The following is a 20,379-nucleotide window of genomic DNA, read 5'->3' as shown; positions in this document are numbered from 1 at the left end:
AATACTAATAAATATTAATAAACATTTGTTTAATATTAATATTATTAATAATTAACTTTTATTTGTTCATAGTTAATATTTAATTATGATTAACGGTAACAAATAATAATTAATATTAATGAGGATTATAATTGAAAAATGTGACCAAAATATCTTCATAAGCTACTCCAACTAGCGTTTCAATAAGCTAACTTATAAATTAGTTTATATTCATCCAAACGTGTAGAAATCAAAAAAAGGATGAGTATTTTTTTGGAAATCAAAAAAATGAATATGATATCTATCTAGTGTGATGTATGGAATATATGACAACCATTTTATATAGGAATGAAGGTGCTCTTGGCAATTTTTCCTGAGATATTGTTAATTCTTTCCTTTCATGATTCATCGATTAGAATCTTATTCTTAATTTATCGGAATTACTATATGGATTTCCGATATATCTCCAATTTTCACCAAAAATAAGATAACTTATAAGTGAGGTTATATTTGTCAAGCAATCTCGTAGTTGGTTTTTTAAGGTGCATCTGATACATTGGACATGACATGACAGAATAGTGGATTACATTTGGTAGGACTTTTACGTGAAACAAATATGAAAATAATGGAACAAAGTGGAACTGTAGTGTTCCACCTCCACCCCACGTAGAAAGACGAAACAAACTTATGGTTTACCAATATAACATCAAAATAAAACATAAATCTCTTCTAAAACATTAAATACGCACTCATCTTTACATTTTATTTATTCTTTTAATTTTATTTATGATATTTTGTGTTTTTTGAACTTTCACTTTATTTTTCTTAAAATATTATTTTTATACAATTATATTTTGATGTACATAAATTAAATATTAATAAGAAGAAAAATAATATAGAAAATATGTAAAATAAAATTTTGAAAATCATATAACCTTTTCATTTTGTGTCATTTTAATCATATTGATGAAAACTTTCTAATGATATATTTTGTTATAAAAAATATTTATTTTATTGTAATTTAATAAATTATGTTGAAATATATAAAATATTTTAAACATCTCGTTAAGGGTTAGTTGGTCATTTTATCTATTATTTTTTGTTAAGTTTTATCGCTAAACAGTTGTTCTATCATATTCTGTTTTGTATTATCATGTCTACATATCAAACGCACCCTTAAAATAGTTATTTTGGACCTTACTCAATTTAAGCTAGTAAGTAACACTTTAGGAACTTTAATAAACAATACTTTAACAAATAATATTTTATCAAGTTACGTAAGTGATATTTCATAACTATCATTTCCGCAACTTGTTAAAGTATTATTTTATAAATATTAAATTCATAAAAGTAAATTTTATTAATTGTTAAATTACTACTTATAAAATCGTAGTTATTTAATGAATATAAAATGAATTTAGAAAGTCTAAAACAAGTCTTTTAGACAATTTCTCTTTTTTTAATCAACTATAAATTAAGAAAATCATATATAGGTAATTCGTTAATCATTACTTTCAAAAAAAATCATTTTTATCTATTTACTTTATTTTTATATGCTTTGATATATATATATATATATATATAGGGTTGGGTTCACGTGAGACCAAAGGTTTTTCGTGAGACCCGTAAGACCAATTTATGTTCATTGATCAACTTTATAATCTAATGATCTAATGGTCTAAAGTTGCAAGGTGACAGTTTTGTAATTATTGAGAAGTCTCGTGGCGTTTATGAATGTTTAGATCTGACGGTTGTAAATCTAATCCAAGGGTTGAAAATTGGTCTTACGGGTCTCACGAAAAACCATTGGTCTCACATGATCCCAAGTCTATATATATATATATATATATATATATATATATAAAACTATATTATAAAGTATTTGACAAAAACTATTAAAACCCATTTTTTATGTATGAAGTACTGTTTATTGATGCATATTACTTAAAATTCAATATTACAAATAAATTGTGCATAGGTATAACTTATTAAAGCTCCATATCTGAATTCGTGTAACTAACTGCAGATAAACATCGTCAAATACAAGATAAACATTTCATTTTAAATWTAAAAAAAATCTAAAATATAATTAGAATAATCATTAAGTTCTAACAGATTACTTATTATTATCCTTACAAAAAATTATTAAATCAAAAATAAATTACTTCATTATTTAATCTAAATTAAATTATAATAAAAAATGAATTAAATAAATTACACCAAAAAAACAGTTGCTTTTAAATAATTAATTTGATACTAATATTGATATATTTATTTTCGAAATTTTATGATCTATTCAAAAATAAAATCATTATTTATTTTTCAAAACCACATAAAAACCGTATTAAAACATCTATAGAGACGGAATAAAACAAAACACTAAAATCGAGATATATCTCGCTGCATTGCGTGAATACTCTTCTAGTATGTATATATATATATATATATATCATTAAAGATATTCTATTAATTGATTTTTTAGATTTTTTATCAAATAAAATTTAAGGAAATTAATTAAAATAGTCATTTTACCAGTTGGTTTCACCCTTTAGTCGCTTCTTTATAAGGTTTAACAAAATAGCCCTAGGTCCACATTTTTTTATAGACCTGGGTAAAAAGTGTAAATCAATTTGCGGACTTGGGTGAAATGTAATTTTTTTTGCAAGCAAGGGTAGGAAGTGTAAATTTTTGTTTTTTTAGCTAGGTCCACAATTGCGGACGTGGGTTTTGTGAAACTATAGCTATTTTGATAAACTTTGAGTGAAAATGGCTAGAATATGAAACTAACTTTGAAAATGGCTTTTTTAATCAATTCCCTCGAGTTTAACATATTACATGTACTTTTCCCAATACAAATTTTATTCTAATCCGAAAGCTACATTTTGTCAACCAAATTCCAAATCATTTAACAAATTTCATTCCAATCAAACACAGTGAAGTTCCATTTCAGTTCCTTCATAGTCAAATTCATTTGACATATTTCATTTATTCAAAAAACATTATTCGAACCAAACACCTCTAAATATTACGATATCTAATATATTTGATCAATAATGTATTTAAAAAAGATGAAATATACCAATTTACACAACGTAAAAAATAATTTCATAAATTATGGAGTATGATTTTTCTGTTTCCAAGGATCATCAACCTTCAAAGTTCGGATTATTTCAACAACAAAACATTTAACCACATAATATTTTAAGATCGAGATTTCAGACATATTATATTACATACCACACATTGTATATATTTGAGGATGGTTGGTATTGAATAAGGAGGAGTCTAATTTAAACTTTTTTTTAAATAAAGTATTATTTATGTAACTTTTTTGCTTAATTATCTATATCTATATCTATACTACTTTATAAAACAAATTTAAAAAAAGTCTTAAAAACAACATTAAATGCATAAGGTACTATATTTTGATGCATAAAGTCTTAAAGTCTTAAAAACAACTTTTGTTACACTTTGTACTACTAATTTATACAGTAATCTTCAAATCTTTTAATTACAATTTCTAAAGCATTATGTACAAACTATCCTAAGCAAGGGTTTAATGCTTCAACTTCCAAGGTGGTATGTTCCCAAAGGGTTTTGATATCAGCCATGGTTTCTCTCGATTACATTGATTTTCAGTCCCTCTCTAATCCTCTTGATCATGCCCCCTTCCCAAGACTATCTCAAACACTCAGACACGCTCAAGTCGATCTCCTCCATGACGATTCATGGACTATCTCAGAGACGCTCTCTTCGCTTCTCCCAAAGTGACGATTCACAAAATTGATTTATCCAAGACGTCGATTCAACCGATTCAAGAATCAAGACCATATATCAAGGTCCTTCAATGCTTCATTCGGCTGTCCTAGATTCCATACGATTAGGGTTTTTTAATTCAATGACTCCATCACTACTGTAAATAGGTAGTTTTTATTTTCATTCTTCCCTTCTTCAAAATGTTGCGTTTTAGGGTTTGAATCCCCCTATTTCACCACCAAAATGAGTTCAAATCTTTCTTCCCCTAATGTGTTATGCTTTTATGTTTGTAACCTGCTTAAGGTTTAGTCTGCTTTTCCCATCGCTTTCCAGGTTTGATCTTCTTTCTTCTAACAGATTTTTTATCCAATGATCAATTATATTTGCCTCTCTAATTTGTGTTTTTTTCCCAATAATATGGTTGTTTTGATTCCATAGTTGTATTTTTCTTCGATAATGGTTGTCTTGATTTTCGTTGTGTTTGTATTCTTTTTTGGCATTCAGTGCTTTTATTTGTATATTTTGATAATCGATTTATTGATTACACATGTTTCWCCATCTCTTTCRAGTTTTTGTCTTTGATGATCGATTTTCGAGGTAATATCTAATACTCAAGTTTTTGTATTTGATAGGTTGAGGTGATTAGTCGAGTCTGAGGTATGTAACATGCTTCCTCAACTCTGCTTTATTTACCCATACGTATGCCTTGTTTAAAGAGACCTAGAAGAGAATATCAATCTCCACCAGCTCAGTCATAAAGAAGAGAATATCAATCTTTACCAGCTCAGTCGTAAAAAAGAGAATATCAATCTTCAACTCTGCTTAACATTCTAGACAACATTATTGGTTGCTACTTAAGTTCATATGTCATGATATCATCTGCTCCAGTTCTTTTGGTTTATTAGAACACGAATCATATAATTTCTAATGTGGAGCATTATGGAGCTTTTTAAGTATGGTTAGATGATGATGACTCATTCTCCACCAAACAATTTACGATATTTTTAATATTGATTTTAGTGGTTTTCATTTTCTATAGAACTTATTTTTGAATTTTGAAGTTTTGATTTTGTTTTTGATTTGTTGTTTGATGCTGATGATGATAATCTTAAGGCTTGAGGTTAATACTGTTAAATAGGTAAACCAATGCGGCTACAATCACTACACCATCAAGACATTTTGTAAACTATCAAACACACCAATACATCATCTCCTTTGCAGTCCATATAATACTAGCCAAGAATCAGACCAAGTAGGTGATTTCCCTACAGCCTGGAGGAATTTGACCTATACCTGATGATTTCGTAATAAATTTCCAAGCCATGAAAGTTCAATCTTTCATGTCAATGTGAGGATTTGTGGTAGCTAGGAAGCTCTGAGTTCTGTTGTAACTGACAGGATTCAGAATTCTTCTTTGTGCTCCTATATAGCCTCACTGAAAGGCCCCCTCATTGGAAGCTTTCAACAAGACCGGATAAGTGATTTCCATCTCCCTTTCGATTTTTCAACAAAATATCATAATGTGTTTGAGAAGTGATTTTGATTTCTTCAACTATTTCATATGCTACTAACAATTATAAGATCACTGGATCTCCTTCACCTACGGTAACCTCACTTGACTTTTTCATGTTTTTAAACTTCATTTCACCCATTTGGTTTCTGTTGTCTTAACTGCATCTTTTCTTTACAGGCTTGATTAGTGAGCTTTAACAATCTATGCTCTTTACGTGCCACTAAACTTGTAGCCCAACTGTCTCACGAAAAACAAATGTCGTGAGATCTTTAAGTTAATAAATGGCTGATGGTGACCTGAAAAACTCCCATCTTTTAATTTCACTAAATTCTTTCACGCATTGGAAATTGGTATTTTATCCTCCTAGAGCTCAAAATATTGCTTCAAGGAACCATGCCTACTCTGTCAATTTTACGTTGGACCACATCACAGCTGAAAGTGGTATTCAACAAATTAGGATCATAAGCTGCAGGTCCTTATCCAAGACTCTAACTTCTTAATTGGAAGACTCCTTGGAACAGAAAGTGCCTTCTAAATCGTGATATATGCCAACTCTGAGAGTGAATTGATTGTATGTCGCTGCCCATAGTTATGTAGACGGGGTGAATCCATTGTGGTTGACAATTGGACCAAAGGAATACATAAGATGCTTGAGTCTCTTGTAAAAAAATATATGCATGTAAGGGGGTGTAAAAATATGGAAGTTTAAAAGGGGGCGTGTTGGAGGCACATATTTGAACACCACATGCACAACATTCAGTTTCTTGTATAGATTTACAACCATTTAGCAATTAAGTGACAAGAACTTATGCATTCTGCAGTTGGTTAGAGAGCTTAAGTTACAATAACTCTATGCACATCTTGCATGTTATCCTTCTGCACAAAAAAATATGCATACGAGGGAGCCTTTGAACTTACTCACCTTGTGTGGAAACAGACTATAGAAAAAGTGAAAGACAAACTCAACACCTAGAAAAGCATCCATAGTAGGTGCCAAATGAAGTCTGTAACTTGCATCAAATTGAAGGATGATCCTTTCAGCACCAAATGGATGTTATTCTGGCATAAGATAGCTCTCTAGCTAACCGATTTGGCTCTGTGGTCTCTTTGAACTAGAGCAGCTACATCAGGGTGTCAGTCCTATGAAGTTCTAAATTCGATAAGAAAGTGAAAGCTATATAACAGTTTTTTATGACCAACACACAGTCTTCATAAAGAAATATACTGCCATCTAACTGTCGAAAAGGTGGAAGCACTGGCAAATGGCAAATTCATAGACCTGAACCTTGGGAATTTGAGCAACACCAAGGGCTGTCTTGATTATACTCTATTTAACAATGCCTAACTATTCATTCACCTTTTCTTTTTCACTTGATGATAATGTATATACTACTCATTATAATTCTAGTTTTTCTCATTACTTATTAAAGCCAAGCTGAATGCTATATGTTTTGTTTTGTTAGCTAGCTAGGAACAGCCACCTCTTTCAACACCATTGATTGGAAGGTCATCAAAATCAAATAGCATGCTGCCATTGGTACCACCAAGCAAAACATCTTTGAGGACCCCAATGACTATACCTCTGAGAGTTGTGTTGTCATTCTGAATCTTATACATTGCAATCATTTTTACAATAGCAAAATTTATATACACATCTTATATAAGAAATCTGTTTTTTATGAATAATTGTAAAAACTACTAAAACCAACATTTTGGATGGGATGTATATTTGAATTTAATTAATGTACAAATGTAGTATGTTTTATTACATCTTGAATGAATTTGATATCTCAAAATTAAATAAATCTTAGGGGTTGTTTATCAAACGTTTACTCGGGTAAGTGAATACAAAGTCACATTACTTTACCGGATGAACATAGTAAGAACCAAAAATCTTACTCAGTAAGAGCAAGACAAGGACTAAGAGTTTTACTCGGTAAGTGAGGGCGATGACTCTTACCACGGTAAGTGCTTACCGGGTAAATTGTTGCATTGGTGGACTAGAATCTCACGCGATAAATAAACGACAGTGTTACATTTTACCGATAAGTGCTTACCGGGTAAGTGTTTGATAAACAGCCCCTTGATGAACTTTTTACATCCCGCCGTATTGCGCGGATAGACTACTAGTAATTATATAATGGATTGGACGCGTCTATTCAGATTTTTTTTCATCGCTCGACCCCATTTAATGGTCCTGCCAGATTTTAAGATTTTCTAACATGCCGTCGCCCTGTGAATAGTTCTAAAGTTCATATAGAAATTTTTAAAAATTACATATTCTGAATCTCTGTTCCAATTTCATACTATAAAATATACACAAAATTAGAGCACTGATATTTTTAAGAAAAGTGATAGCAAGTAGATATTTGACGATTTATCATATTCTTTAAAATGGAGAAAGTAGGAAATAGAAGATATTTTCTTTAAATATGGAGATTACCCAAAATAACTTTATCATATAAGAGAAATATTTTTTTAAATATATTTATACCAATAAGAATATTTGAAAAACAATTATTTAGAGAAAAAAATAATATTTTAATAGATGAATGAAATATTTTAATATTATAACAAATGTTAGGTTTTTAAAATGAGAAATTTGTTGAAAATGAATGTAATTTTTATTTTCGTTAAGGGGTGTTTGAGATTGCTTATTTGAAACAACTTTATTTTTTTTTATAAAAGTCTTTATTAATTTATTACAAGTTAGAATGATTTAACTTTTTAAAAAACTTTTTATTACTGATTTAACATTGAAATAAACAATTTATCCAAAACACTCAAAATATTTATTATTGGTCCTACACCGAAATAAATGAATTAGCTTATATTCTTTCTGCAGTTCTCTCACTTTCTTGCATTAGTGGACGGAAGAAGGTAAGCAGTTGGTTTCATAATTTTGACATGTAGCGGACTAATTGTGGAAAATTTGGAGCATACGGTCCCACCCCCTGATGATTAACAATTTCAACATCCTTTTGGTTCCCCATCTCCATTCTCTACTCCAACCAACGTCTCTTGAATGGTATAATTCATCTTTCCAACATGCTATTCATCATCGTTTTATACCTTTCTATGTTGAAAAGGTCCTACTTTATACTGTTGTACATTATCTTGATTCTATCTCGCTTGTACTTCGCCTAGGTTTTAAGTTGTCCCAATCATTTTCTTGTTCCTTATTATGGCTAGAATCTTGTTTATGTTCTTGATATAGTTGTCTTCTCTGCAGGTGGTGATTATTTGGAGAGTGTGGGAACTCGTAAATCTTTTTTACCATGGGCTTTAGTTATCCTTTGATGATTATATTCACAAGTGAATTGAATTCCTCATATGATCTGCTGATTTATCAGCTTCATTGGTTTCTGTGGATTCTTTGAATTGCTCAAGGTCTGTCTCTGACACCCAGAAACGTTACCCTTTCTTCTACACACTGACAGTTTATCTAGAAGATTCTTGGTTTATTGAATTGGGTTTTTGGGTTGGTGGAAGTTGAGATCGGTTATGGATTATTTATCATAAAATTGCCTCTTTTTTCTGAATGTATAGGTGAACAACTGGTCTAAAAACAGTTTTAATTCAATTGATAGCAAATAGTATTGTGTTTATGTGATTTGGGTGTCCATGAAATACCTAAGATTTGGACTTTTACTTGTTTACAATTGCCAGATATGAGTCTTGGCTTCAGTCTAGTTATCTTCTTCCATTAAGTTGCTATTTCTGATTGGTTGGTATTCATATCTGAGTGCAGTTTCAGCAAATGGAGTCTGTTTGTATTCAATGTGTTTTGGCAATCAGATGGCTATATTTTTATAATACAAGCTTTACCCTGTGTAATTGCTTTGAAGTTAATTGTTCTGTCGTGCGGATTTTGTGATATTATTAAGAGTGATATATATGCTTGCAGAAAACGATTTAGAAGCCCAATTCTATACAAGATTTGTGGTATGGATTGGCTAACTAAAATTTTAAAAGGGTCCAGCTCCAGCCACAAAATCTCGGAAGGGCGGTATCATGAGAGATATGAAGCCGAAGGAATTTGGGAGGAGCCTTCTACTATTGTGGTAGTTGGCACTTTCTTTATCTGTTTGTTAATATATATATATATGTGTGTGTGTGTGTGTTCTATATTAATGTTCGTTATCTGTCTGACCTTGTACTAACTTTCTCTACTTCCTTTTATCATTAAAAACTGTTTTGTAGAATTCGTTGTCGGACTTTGATGACGAAGAAATTGACCGAGCTATTGCACTTTCACTTATGGAAGAAGATGAGAGAAGTGTATGTTCTCTTGTAGAAGATGATAAAAAAAGTGCATGTTCTGGTGTAGAAGAAGAAGAAGAGGAAGGTTCGGTTTCCTCAAAAGGAGATCAAAAGGATGTTGTTTCATCGCCTGAAGAACATAATCGAAGATCAAATGTTACTTCTGAAGATTATAAAGGAAAAAAAGTTATTGGTAGGTCGTATTTCATAATATGCTTGATCATTTTATTTTTCATGTGCATATTTATTGTAGCATATGATTAAGTGAGAATACTTCCTATTAGATGACGATTATTATTTGGAGGAAGATGAACAGCTCGCCAAGGCTATTCAGGAAAGCTTAATTGTGGACTCACCACCACAACATAACCATGGAAGCCTATATCTACCGTTCCCAAACTTCTTTCCAAACGTATACAGGTAGATCCTTGTTTAAACATCTTCTTTTCCAACATTACTCTTTGCAAGGCATTGATGGAAAGTTGGGGCTATGGAGAAATGCTTTTAAATCTAGCGTTGTTAGTCATAGGGGCTGTTTGGTTGGTTTTCCATTAAGTATAGTATGGATAAAGTTGTCAGTGTGGATTAATCTGTCTATATAGATTGAGAAGGTTTTTGTTTGGGGGGTTGTTTCATAGATGGAATGAGCGTGTTTTTTAGTTGGGAGGGGCGGGTTTGGAACAACAAACTCGGCTTTCTGCATAAAGCTCCCCCCTAGAAGCGTACTGAATAAGCCACTTTCTATATGTATAGCTGACCAAATACGCTGCGAGTCCCATTAAGCTCATTAGCTGCTAACAGACAGACCCTAAGCCTTACTAGAATAGAGTACCTAAAGTGTGAATATAACAGTGTGGACAAGTGGAAGTTCTAGGTAAGCATGCCTGAAAAGAATCAGATAAAAAGGATATATTTGTTATTTGGGATTCAGTTTGACATTATAGAATCCTTCGAATGTTAGTCGAAGAAAAGAGGAGTGCTTGGGATGTGGCAAGTATGAAGCACCTTTTCTAAATGGAAACTTCCGTCAAAGTTTAAGGACAAGTCATACGAGACCTCATATGACTCGTGAGGTCAAATCTTAGGACTAAGGGCCTGTTTACCTGCTGCTGACTGGTGCTGATTCGCTTAGTGTCTGCTTGTGTACCTAAAGACTAAGGGCTTATTTACCTCTTACTATGTTAAATGCATCTATTACACATAGAAACGAAAAATAATTGAAATGAAATATTTGAGACATAATAGCCTTTGTACTAGATTCATTTAACCTCATTTGAAACATGGGATTGTAGGATATGTGCTGGTTGCAGCTGTGAAATTGGTCAAGGCAGATTTCTGAATTGCTTAGGAGGATTTTGGCATCCAGAATGTTTTCGTTGTCATGCTTGCAATATACCAATAACTGATTTTGAGGTCCAACTCTACTCCAAGTCAAACTTATCGTTAACAGCTCTTTTACAAGGTGTTCCTATATTCCTTCTAAGTTTTGAGACCCTAGTCTCTTTAGAATTGTTCAGATTTTAAAGCAAGTTATCAGTTTTGAATTCAGAATCCATATTAGTCTCTCCATCCATGAACATTGCAACAGCTCATTTCTCGAAAGTTCCTATTAAAATTACCTTTTCTCCCATCATCATGGATAAATGTTATTGATTGGGGTCACCGAGATCCAACATTTTCCTTAGACTCTGCGTTAAATCAAAATTGCAATTTGAGATGGAGGGAATATATATTTGTGCTTGATATCACTTGAATAGTTAGTTAGTTCAAGTCTGATTTTCCTGCTCGTCTATGTAGTTCTCCATGTCTGAAAACCGTCCATTCCACAAATCATGCCATAAAGAACACCATCACCCAAGATGCGACGTTTGCAAGCACTTCGTAAGTTTCTGTTTTTTATCAGTTGGTAGTTTTTACAAACACCATCTCTATGTGCCTTCTTGAATCCTGTGACTTGCGGTTGTCGATAAGGAGATCTTTTTTTGAAAATACATGCAGATTCCGACAAATGTAGATGGCCTGATTGAGTTCAAGGTACATTCTTTCTGGCGACAGAAGTACTGCCCCACCCATGAGCACGATGGGACTCCTCGATGTTGCAGCTGTGAAAGGATGGAACCGAGGGATACAAAATATTTGTTGCTAGATGATGGTCGGAAGCTATGCCTCGAGTGTCTTGACTCTGCAATAATGGATACTCATGAATGTCAACCTCTTTATCTAGAAATTCTGGATTTTTATGAAGGACTAAATATGAAAATTGAGCAACAAGTTCCATTGCTGTTGGTTGAAAGACAAGCACTAAATGAAGCCACGGAGGGAGAAAAACACGTGAGACTAAATGCGCTTCTAATACTCTTGAAAGTACTTTTTAGTTGCCATATTCATCTCAATATTCGATCTTCCATTGATGGCAGGTTCATCATCACATGCCTGAAACTAGAGGACTATGCCTTTCAGAAGAACAAACCATCAGCACCGTATGAATATTTATCTTTTTATACTAAACAGCGGAAGTTTTCAGTTTTTTTTTCTTCTTCCTGGAAGTATGCTTTATGACCTTGGGTCTTTATGATTTTCTATTTTTGTTGAAAATACCAGATAGTAAGGAGGCCGAGGGTTGGGGCAGGCCGGATAATGGACATGCTTACAGAGCCTTATAAGCTAATTCGTAGATGTGAAGTGACGGCAATTCTCATTTTGTATGGTCTCCCTAGGTAACTTTTCTTCTATTCTTGCTATAGTCATAATAATTCATGCTTATATATACAATCAAAGACATAAAAACCTTCATGGATTCAGGTTATTGACGGGTTCAATTCTGGCTCATGAGATGATGCATGCATGGCTTCGGCTTAAAGGTTCTTGCTTTTTCTCCTTTTTGAAAATATAATTATGAAAACTGGCCCATTCCACCCTCAATCCACCATCTCTATCTTTCATTTTTTCTTGTCTCATAACTGGGCTTGAAGTATTGATTACGATGTGAATGAATAGGATACTCTAATCTTCGACCTGATGTTGAGGAAGGGATCTGCCAAGTTCTTGCTCATATGTGGTTGGTCTCTGAGATCATGGCTGGTTCTGGTGGCACTAATGTTGCTTCAGCTTCTTCATCTGCACCTGCTGCTGCATCATCAAAGAAAGGCAGAAGGTCCCAGTTCGAGAAGCAACTTGGTGAGTTTACTAAACACCAGATTGAGTCGGATACCTCTGCAATTTATGGAAATGGATTCAGAGAAGGTAACAAGGCTGTGCTCAAGTACGGTCTCAGAAGCACTCTTGATCATATTCGACTTACTGGAAAATTTCCTTGCTAGTCAACAAATGGCTTTGAGAACTAAAAGAGCAAAAGATCAAATAAAGAACTGTTCTGATGAATGGTTCCAACCCCTATCTGGAAAGTAACATTACAGGATTTTCGGTTTGGGCTTATTACAACTGTTGATATATAGCGAAAAGAGCGAATATGATATAGAAAACCCGTGTTTCTTTTTTATACAAGATCTCAATTATGTTCTTTTTATGAACCAGCAATGTTTACTGCTTCTATCCTTTCAAATTTCTTGAAATGATTTTTCATCTTCCTACCTGTCCAGGGTGAATGTAGATAGAAAGTGTCTAGATGTCACCATCGAGTTCTTAGCCAGCTGGGATTCTATTTTAAACTCCTCTTGGAAGGTATTAATATTCCTTAGTTGTCTTTTCTGGTTATCCTTTGCAAAAAAGTTAGATTTCCATGGTGGTTGAACGTTTCTCAGGACAACTTTTGACCAATAAGTTGCACCTAACGTCATATATCTGCCGGCCCAACTTGGTTTTCTTATTTGATTACATGAATATATAACACAATTATTGGAGTTATAGATCAAGAAAGTCATAAAAAGTTATGAGCAAAATACTTCATATGGATCCATTTAAATACTAAGAACTGAAAGCTACAGGATGCTAGTTGTGATAGCAACTTCCCTATTCTTGGCACATAATACAGAGATTAGATCAGATCACTTATCAATGAAGCTCATTAGCATGGCATTCTCATTTCTTTTGTTGCTGGCTCTTTTTGCGTTCTTCATTTCTCCGTTCAATGTCTCTGCAACATCTGCAGACACAAACTTCTCGTGTTCTGCTGACTCAATTCGTTCCTGTCAAACGTACCTCACTTATCATGCCCGGTTACCTTATATGGATCTTGGGACTATATCTGATCTCTTTGGTGTCAGCCGTTTGAGTATAGCAGAAGCTAGCAATCTCACCTCAGAAAATGAAGAGATACTTTTTGACCAACTTTTGCTGATACCCATTACCTGTAGCTGCAATGGGACTAGTTATTTCTCTAATGTCACCTACGCAATCAAGAAAGGCGACAGCTTTTATGTCGTTGCCACAGAAGCCACTTCTGTGTTCCAGAATCTGACCAATTTTCATGATGTTGAAGGCATGAACCCGACTCTGAAACCGACCAATTTGACAGTTGGTGAGCAAGTCTTTTTCCCTTTGCTCTGTAAGTGCCCTACACAGTTGGAGAATCGCAAAAGGTATCTTATTACTTACATATGGCAACCACAAGATGAGATTTTGCCTGTGAGCTCTATGTTTAACACAAGCCCTTACGATGTTGCTAACGAGAACAGCTTTCGTAACTTCACTGCTGCTGTGTGTCTTCCGGTTCTTATACCAGTCTCTGAATTACCGGTCTTCCCTCTTCCTCGTCATGTCTCTGCTTCAAGAAGTATGAAATCAAAAAAGCTTCGGATACTCTTTATCACTTTGGCAACCATTGGATCTTTCTTTCTCTTCATTCTGTCATGGTTTCTGATTTACAATTATTATCGTTCACGCAAAACCAAGAGAATCTTGGCTCGTAACGAGTCTTCTTTTGAGTTCACTGATCTTCTTCAGATGAAGAAAGCTTCAAAACACGTAGAATTTGAAACTATAAAGAACAATCACGATAAGTTGCTGCCAGGGGTTTCAGGCTACCTAAGCAAACCAATCATGTATGACAGAAAGGAGATTATGGAGGCAACCATGAACCTTGGTGAAAGGTACCGAATCGGAGGGTCCGTTTACAAGGCTAGGATCCATGGTCAGATTTTGGCTGTGAAGAAATTCAGAGATGCAACCGAAGAACTGAAGATATTGCAGAGAGTAAACCACATGAATCTGGTGAAGTTGATGGGCATCTCCTCTGATTCTGATGGGAATTGTTTCCTGGTTTATGAGTATGCTGAAAATGGATCACTTGATAAATGGCTGTTTCCAAGGCCTTTATCTTCTTCTTCTTCTTCAGGCTCTGTTGTTTTCCTTTCTTGGTCTCAAAGATTGAATCTAGCACTAGATATCGCTAACGGCCTTCAATATATGCATGAACATAGTCAACCTAGCATTGCCCACAGAGACCTCAGAACAAGTAATATACTTCTTGACTCCACTTTCAAGGCCAAGATCGGAAATTTTTCTGCAGCTAGACCTGCCATAAGCTCAATCATGTTAAAAGTCGATGTTTTTGCTTTCGGGGTTATTCTTTTGGAGTTGCTTTCAGGAAAGAAAGCCATGGAAACTAGAGATGATGGAGAGATTTCTATGGCATGGAAGGAAATAAGGAAGATAATAGAAGTTGAAGAGACGAGAGAAGAAAACCTGAGGTCGTGGATGGATCCAAACCTCGGAAGTTTTTACCCGATTGATGGAGCTTTGAACATGGCAGCACTAGCCAGAGCATGCACATCGGAGAAGTCTGTAAATAGGCCAGGAATGACGGAGATAGTGTTCAATCTGTCTGTTCTTACGCAATCGCTGTCTGATATCTATGAAAGATCTTGGACTTCTTCTGGTTTAGAAACTGAAGATCCTCATATCATCAGTCCAGTTGTAGCTCGATGAGACCTGCAAATACCGGTGTATATATATATATACACACACATATCTACCCCTGTGATTTCTCATGTCAAAATAGGTGAAAAAATAGAGATCTTGAACTTCCTTTGCTATCATGTTTCTTGAATTTATTTACTTTTGGTCTGTTTACATATCCATTGAGATCCCTACATTTCTAAAGGCCACAAACAGATGGAAGCATAACATAACATAGAAGAAGCTTTTATTCAATAAATATTACAGCTCTACTGTCTACACCATAAAAATGGATTCTTAAGATCTTGATGGTTAAGTTTACAAACAGACACTTCATTCCTTATCAATTAACTAGCTGCAGTGTCACCTCCTGAGCCTCCGAGATGATAAAACACACCATAAATCATTCTACAAAATCATCTCCCCTTAACTGAGATGGTTACTGATACTTCTCCAGCCGGCGAAGTCAGAATCCTAGAAAGACGTTGTGAAACCTCATTCATATCTGGTCGAGCGGATGGATCTTTATCCAGGCAACCATCCATCAATCTGATGACAGACATGGCTAGTTCTGGAGAGTAATTCCCTTGAAGACGAGGGTCCATGAAATCGGTCAATTTTTCCTTTCTGTCTATGTTTTCCTCCTCGAGAACCTTATCCAAAACCTCGGACAAATTCTTATTCACCTTCTCGTAGAGATCAGAAACATGTTTCCCTGTCACTATTTCAAGCATCAGGACGCCAAGTCCATAAACATCAAGCTTTGTGGAAATCAAACCGTTCTCCAAATACTCAGGAGACATATAACCTCTATTACCCACTATGTGTCGGGTCAGTGCGAATTGACCTTCTTGCCCTTCAGCCGACCTTGCCAGATCAAAATTCGTAATCTTGGCTCTGAAATCAGCATCAAGAAGGATATTGCTGCTCTCTAGATTCTTATAGACGTATGGAGGGGTGGTATAGCTGTGGAGATAATCAAGCCCATTTGCCACATCGAAAGCAACTTGTATTCTCTGAATCCAGTTCAAGGATTTGTTGCTTCCAAGTTCACCATGATAGATCCAATCGCTTAACGGTCCGTTGACAGCAAACTCATAAACAAGGTACCAATGGCCATCATCAAAACAAACACCTGATAGGCGAACGAGATTTTGATGGTGAATAGTGTTAAGTAATTGAATCTCCTTAGACACATCGCCATGCATTTTCTTGATGGCAGCAAGGTTTCCGTTGATGGTACCTTGGTAAACAGACCCCTTAATCAAACAATCAGGACTGAAATCTTGTGTGGCTGCCTTAAGTTCCTCAAATTTGTACACTTTAAGGGATTGAGCTATACTATTTAAACTCTCTATAAATTCTGCATCATCATCAACATCCAACTTCTTATCCGCTGGTTTTTCAATCGCTTCAAAGCTTTGAGAAGCAGAAGAAACCATAGGCTTTCTCCTCTCAGGAAAGCAAAACCAGAAAAGACAGAAGCCAATGGCAGATGTGAGAACAACCCCTCCAAGGATTCCGATGAGCATGTAGGCCCATTTATGATCATTGGAGGAGGTGGCTGCTGGTGGTGGTGGTGGTGGTGATGTTGACGGTGGGGGTGGTGGCGCTATGGTTTGAGATCTTGAAGGTTGGTCGGAGAGGGGAACTAAGAGGGTTGTAAAGGGGAAAATGGTATAATCTTGTTCTGATAATTGATTGGCTAAAAGAGTCATCCCAGTATCAACCCCAAATTTGGCACTTATTCCTGAAACAGTTTGCCCCCAAGTGATCAAGTAAGATAGCAGATATCTGACACCAGCAGAAGCTTGCTTCTCGGTTGGACAAGCACATCTTAATGGCACAGTCAATCTTGAACCAGTATATATATTAACAGTAAGATTGCTTCTCTGAACCTGAATGGCATGGCAGGTTGAAAGGCCTCCGTAAGTGTCGTTAGCGATCAAGAAAGGTGTGTCTCCAGCCTGGATAACATAAGTTGCATTGGCTTGATAGAACTGACCAACGCACGAACACCTGGTGGGCACAAGCACCGTCTCACCGGTTCCAAAAGCAGCGGTTTCGGAAACGGAGTTGAGTCGGGAAAGTTGAGTAGCGTTTGCATTCAGGAGATTGGAGATGGAAGTAACGGTGTTATAAGGGGGTGTGGATCGAAAAGTGAGATAAGCTTGGCAGGTGCGATTAAGACCATTACAGGCGTAACCAAGAACAGAAGTTGAAGCATTTCTGACACCACAATTTGTAGTCAACTTCCTGATATATGGCTGCTGGGCTTGAATCATATAAATGAAGAGGAGGGAGATAATCAAGAAAAGACGGAGGAGGAAGGCCATGGAAGCCCAGAAAGCAGGAGTTGATTTAAACGAAAGAGAAGGATGGATTTGAAGAGATGATCACAAGAAACCGTTGTTTGGATTGGGAAGGTTTTGAAGAAAAAGAGTGATGGAGATGGAATGAAATGAAATGAAACGGTGGTGGGGATATAATTATGAATGTACGTTGGTTTAGGGTCAACGGGAAGACTTGGAAAAAGTAGTCTCCTACAACTAATAATTCTAACATCTATTAAATCATCTGTCGGGTCTAACGAGTCTTACGTAACAGGTTGAAAAAGATAATGATTAATAAGGTTGTTTGGATTTTGACCAATATACCACCAGGATTCATTATTCAACAATACTTAATATGCTCTTCATTAAACAATCTACATAATACCACAAGGGTATTTGTATAAGGCAACGAGATACATTTCAATCTTAATATTTCATTTTATTCTGTTTCTGTCGATTCTACAATATGATTTTATATGGTACAGAAAAAACGATAAGATTTTTATTTTGTTGGATAAAATATAAATTTAAAAGTATCATAAAATTTTGAAAAAAAAAATATCAATTTTAGTATTAAATTAAATATTTAAAAGTTTTTGTTTTTTTGTGTAGTTTTTTTAATTCTATTTTTATTATAATTTAATTTANATTATAATTTAATTTAGATTTAATAATAACGTCATTTATTTTTTACTTAATAATATAATTCTTTTATAAAAATAATATTTAGTATTTTGTTATAATTCAGTGATTATTCTAAATATATTTTAAATTTTTTATATTTAAAATAAAAAATCTATCCAGTATTTGATTATAGTTATATGTAGTTAGTACACGAATTCAAACATGAAGTTTTAATAAGTTATACATACATGTGATCTTGAATTTTAAGTATTATGCAACAATAAACAGTACTTAATCCATAACAAATAATTTTTAAGAGTTTTTGTCAAATGTTTTATAATATAGTATATATATATATATATATATATATAAAAAGAGAGAGAGAGAGAGAAAGAAGCGAGTTACGTTGAAAACCGCTTAATTCTTAAAAACTATGCAAACCAATTTCGACCAATAGGAAAATTCCGTTTTTTAATTAATTTTAATCAATAAAGGCTTAATTGTCATTTAAGTTGTTTTTTGATTAATAATGGAAGATATTATAATTTGTTAATATTATAAACATAATAAGTGATTACGTTAAATATGGTAAGATTTAATTGGTTTTCTTAATTTAGTTTTTTAAAATTTAAATATGTTTAATTTAGTTTCAGGATTATACGGATTAAAGAAATTAAAATTTAAACTCAGAAATTGTTTGATGAAATTGTTTTATTTTTTATTTAGTTATCTTGTTAATTTAATGGTTATGAATTTATATGGTATAGTAGATTCAGTAATTTAATGAAACATGTTCATATATCAAAAACTTTATCGATGAAATTGTTGCACAATTTACGTAGATACGAAAATATGTTTCGTTAGAAAAAGGGCAGTAATTTAATTGGAAAAAAGAAAACAATTTCATGAAACGTATTCAGATTGTTTTATGAACACGTTTATGGATGAAGTTGTTTAATGAAACTTTTATGGATGAACTTGTTGCATAATGTAATTTCTTTGGATAATCTTGTTTTCTTGTCAACAATTGTTGATGAAATTGTTTCATCCAATTGTTTTTTTTTTTTTGTGATCTTGTTCACTTAATGGTCATGAATTTTATTATATGGTGGATGCAGTAACTTAATGAAACGTGTTCAGAAAAAAATTATCGATGAAATTGTTGCACAATTTACTAGGATACGAAATATGTTTTTGGATAATCTTGTTTCCTTAGCAACAATTGTTTATTAAATCGGTTCATTTTTTCCCGTGTGATCTTGTTCACTTAATGGTTATAAATTTGTATGGTATGGCGGATGTAGTACTTTTAATGGTTATAATTGTGAAACAGGTTCATGTAATGGTTATAAATTTGTATGGTATGGCGGATGCAATACTTTTAATGGTTATAATTGTGAAACAGGTTCATGTAATGGTTATTGTAAATTGTTGATATGTTAATGTTAAGAACATAGTGTGTAATTGGCAAACAATGAAACCATTTCATAATAAGATTGAAACGGATCCATCTTCTGAAAAACATGAAAATGACATATGTCTCCTCTAGAAATACGTTGATTTGTGTATTGAGGAAACGGTGAAACCATTTCATTCATTAAAACAATGATTTTTAATAAACACCTTCATGGNATGTCTCCTCTAGAAATACGTTGATTTGTGTATTGAGGAAACGGTGAAACCATTTCATTCATTAAAACAATGATTTTTAATAAACACCTTCATGGATGAACTTGTTTAATTTTCAAGATTATTCTAACATTTTTGGTTGGAATCTTTGGAAGTATAAGATGATATATATAGTTTTTTAAAACAATTATTTTGTTTCATTAATATTAGGATATACATGATCGTGTTGCATCGGTTAATGATATTTGATGTTTTACGTTTTTTTCCCTTTTTTCAATTAAAAAATAAACTTTTATTTATTTTTTATTTTCTAATATAAACTAATCTAATCTTGATCGTTGATCAAGAAAATAGATGGATGAGATTGGTTTGTATGGTTTACACAAATGAGGACGGTTTTCATTTGATCCCTCTCTCTCTCTCTCT

General features: G+C 33.6%; 3 protein-coding genes across 7 annotated transcripts; 2 read left to right on the top strand and 1 right to left on the bottom strand.

The window, feature by feature from the left end:
- Window positions 1-3,584: 3,584 nt before the first annotated feature.
- On the top strand, window positions 3,585-13,061 carry LOC112512016 (protein DA1-related 1-like). 5 transcript variants are annotated; one of them, XM_025117816.1, is made up of 13 exons: window positions 3,585-3,818; window positions 4,368-4,392; window positions 8,481-8,638; window positions 9,156-9,312; window positions 9,452-9,704; window positions 9,796-9,931; window positions 10,804-10,924; window positions 11,309-11,392; window positions 11,510-11,842; window positions 11,929-11,991; window positions 12,113-12,228; window positions 12,314-12,372; window positions 12,509-13,061. In XM_025117816.1, the coding sequence occupies exons 4-13, from the start codon at window positions 9,196-9,198 to the stop codon at window positions 12,829-12,831; spliced, it is 1,605 nt and encodes a 534-aa protein (XP_024973584.1). In that variant the 5' UTR covers window positions 3,585-3,818; window positions 4,368-4,392; window positions 8,481-8,638; window positions 9,156-9,195; the 3' UTR covers window positions 12,832-13,061. The 5 variants fall into 5 exon arrangements, with proteins under 5 accessions (XP_024973584.1, XP_024973591.1, XP_024973568.1 ...); XM_025117823.1 differs by having other exon boundaries at window positions 3,585-3,902; window positions 11,567-11,842; XM_025117800.1 differs by having other exon boundaries at window positions 3,585-3,902.
- Window positions 13,062-13,330: 269 nt separating this feature from the next.
- LOC112525263 (serine/threonine receptor-like kinase NFP) lies at window positions 13,331-15,444 on the top strand. The gene has a single exon (XM_025135312.1). It carries the CDS (start codon window positions 13,457-13,459, stop codon window positions 15,395-15,397), a length of 1,941 nt encoding a protein of 646 aa, XP_024991080.1. The 5' UTR covers window positions 13,331-13,456; the 3' UTR covers window positions 15,398-15,444.
- A 69-nt stretch (window positions 15,445-15,513) lies between these two features.
- On the bottom strand, window positions 15,514-17,746 carry LOC112525270 (lysM domain receptor-like kinase 4). Its single transcript, XM_025135324.1, has one exon. The coding sequence runs from the start codon at window positions 17,701-17,703 to the stop codon at window positions 15,784-15,786; it is 1,920 nt and encodes a 639-aa protein (XP_024991092.1). The 5' UTR covers window positions 17,704-17,746; the 3' UTR covers window positions 15,514-15,783.
- Window positions 17,747-20,379: the final 2,633 nt, after the last annotated feature.

Source organism: Cynara cardunculus (genome assembly GCF_001531365.2).
Source record: "Cynara cardunculus var. scolymus isolate 2C chromosome LG 1, CcrdV1, whole genome shotgun sequence".
Classification (NCBI taxonomy): Eukaryota; Viridiplantae; Streptophyta; class Magnoliopsida; order Asterales; family Asteraceae; genus Cynara; species Cynara cardunculus.
The sequence above is the reverse complement of the archived record's forward strand: the minus strand, read 5'-3'. Positions and strand labels throughout refer to the sequence as shown.

What these genes read in the sequence shown, in the direction of transcription:
- LOC112512016 (XM_025117816.1), top strand. Translation starts at nt 9,196, where the DNA reads ATGGATTGGCTAACTAAAATTTTAAAAGGGTCCAGCTCCAGCCACAAA. An exon ending in TTCTTTCCAAACGTATACAG is followed by an intron (nt 9,932 to 10,803) that starts GTAGATCCTTGT and finishes ATGGGATTGTAG; the next exon opens with GATATGTGCTGGTTGCAGCT. An exon ending in AAGAACAAACCATCAGCACC is followed by an intron (nt 11,992 to 12,112) that starts GTATGAATATTT and finishes TGAAAATACCAG; the next exon opens with ATAGTAAGGAGGCCGAGGGT.
- LOC112525263 (XM_025135312.1), top strand. Translation starts at nt 13,457, where the DNA reads ATGCTAGTTGTGATAGCAACTTCCCTATTCTTGGCACATAATACAGAG.
- LOC112525270 (XM_025135324.1), bottom strand. Translation starts at nt 17,703, where the DNA reads ATGGCCTTCCTCCTCCGTCTTTTCTTGATTATCTCCCTCCTCTTCATT.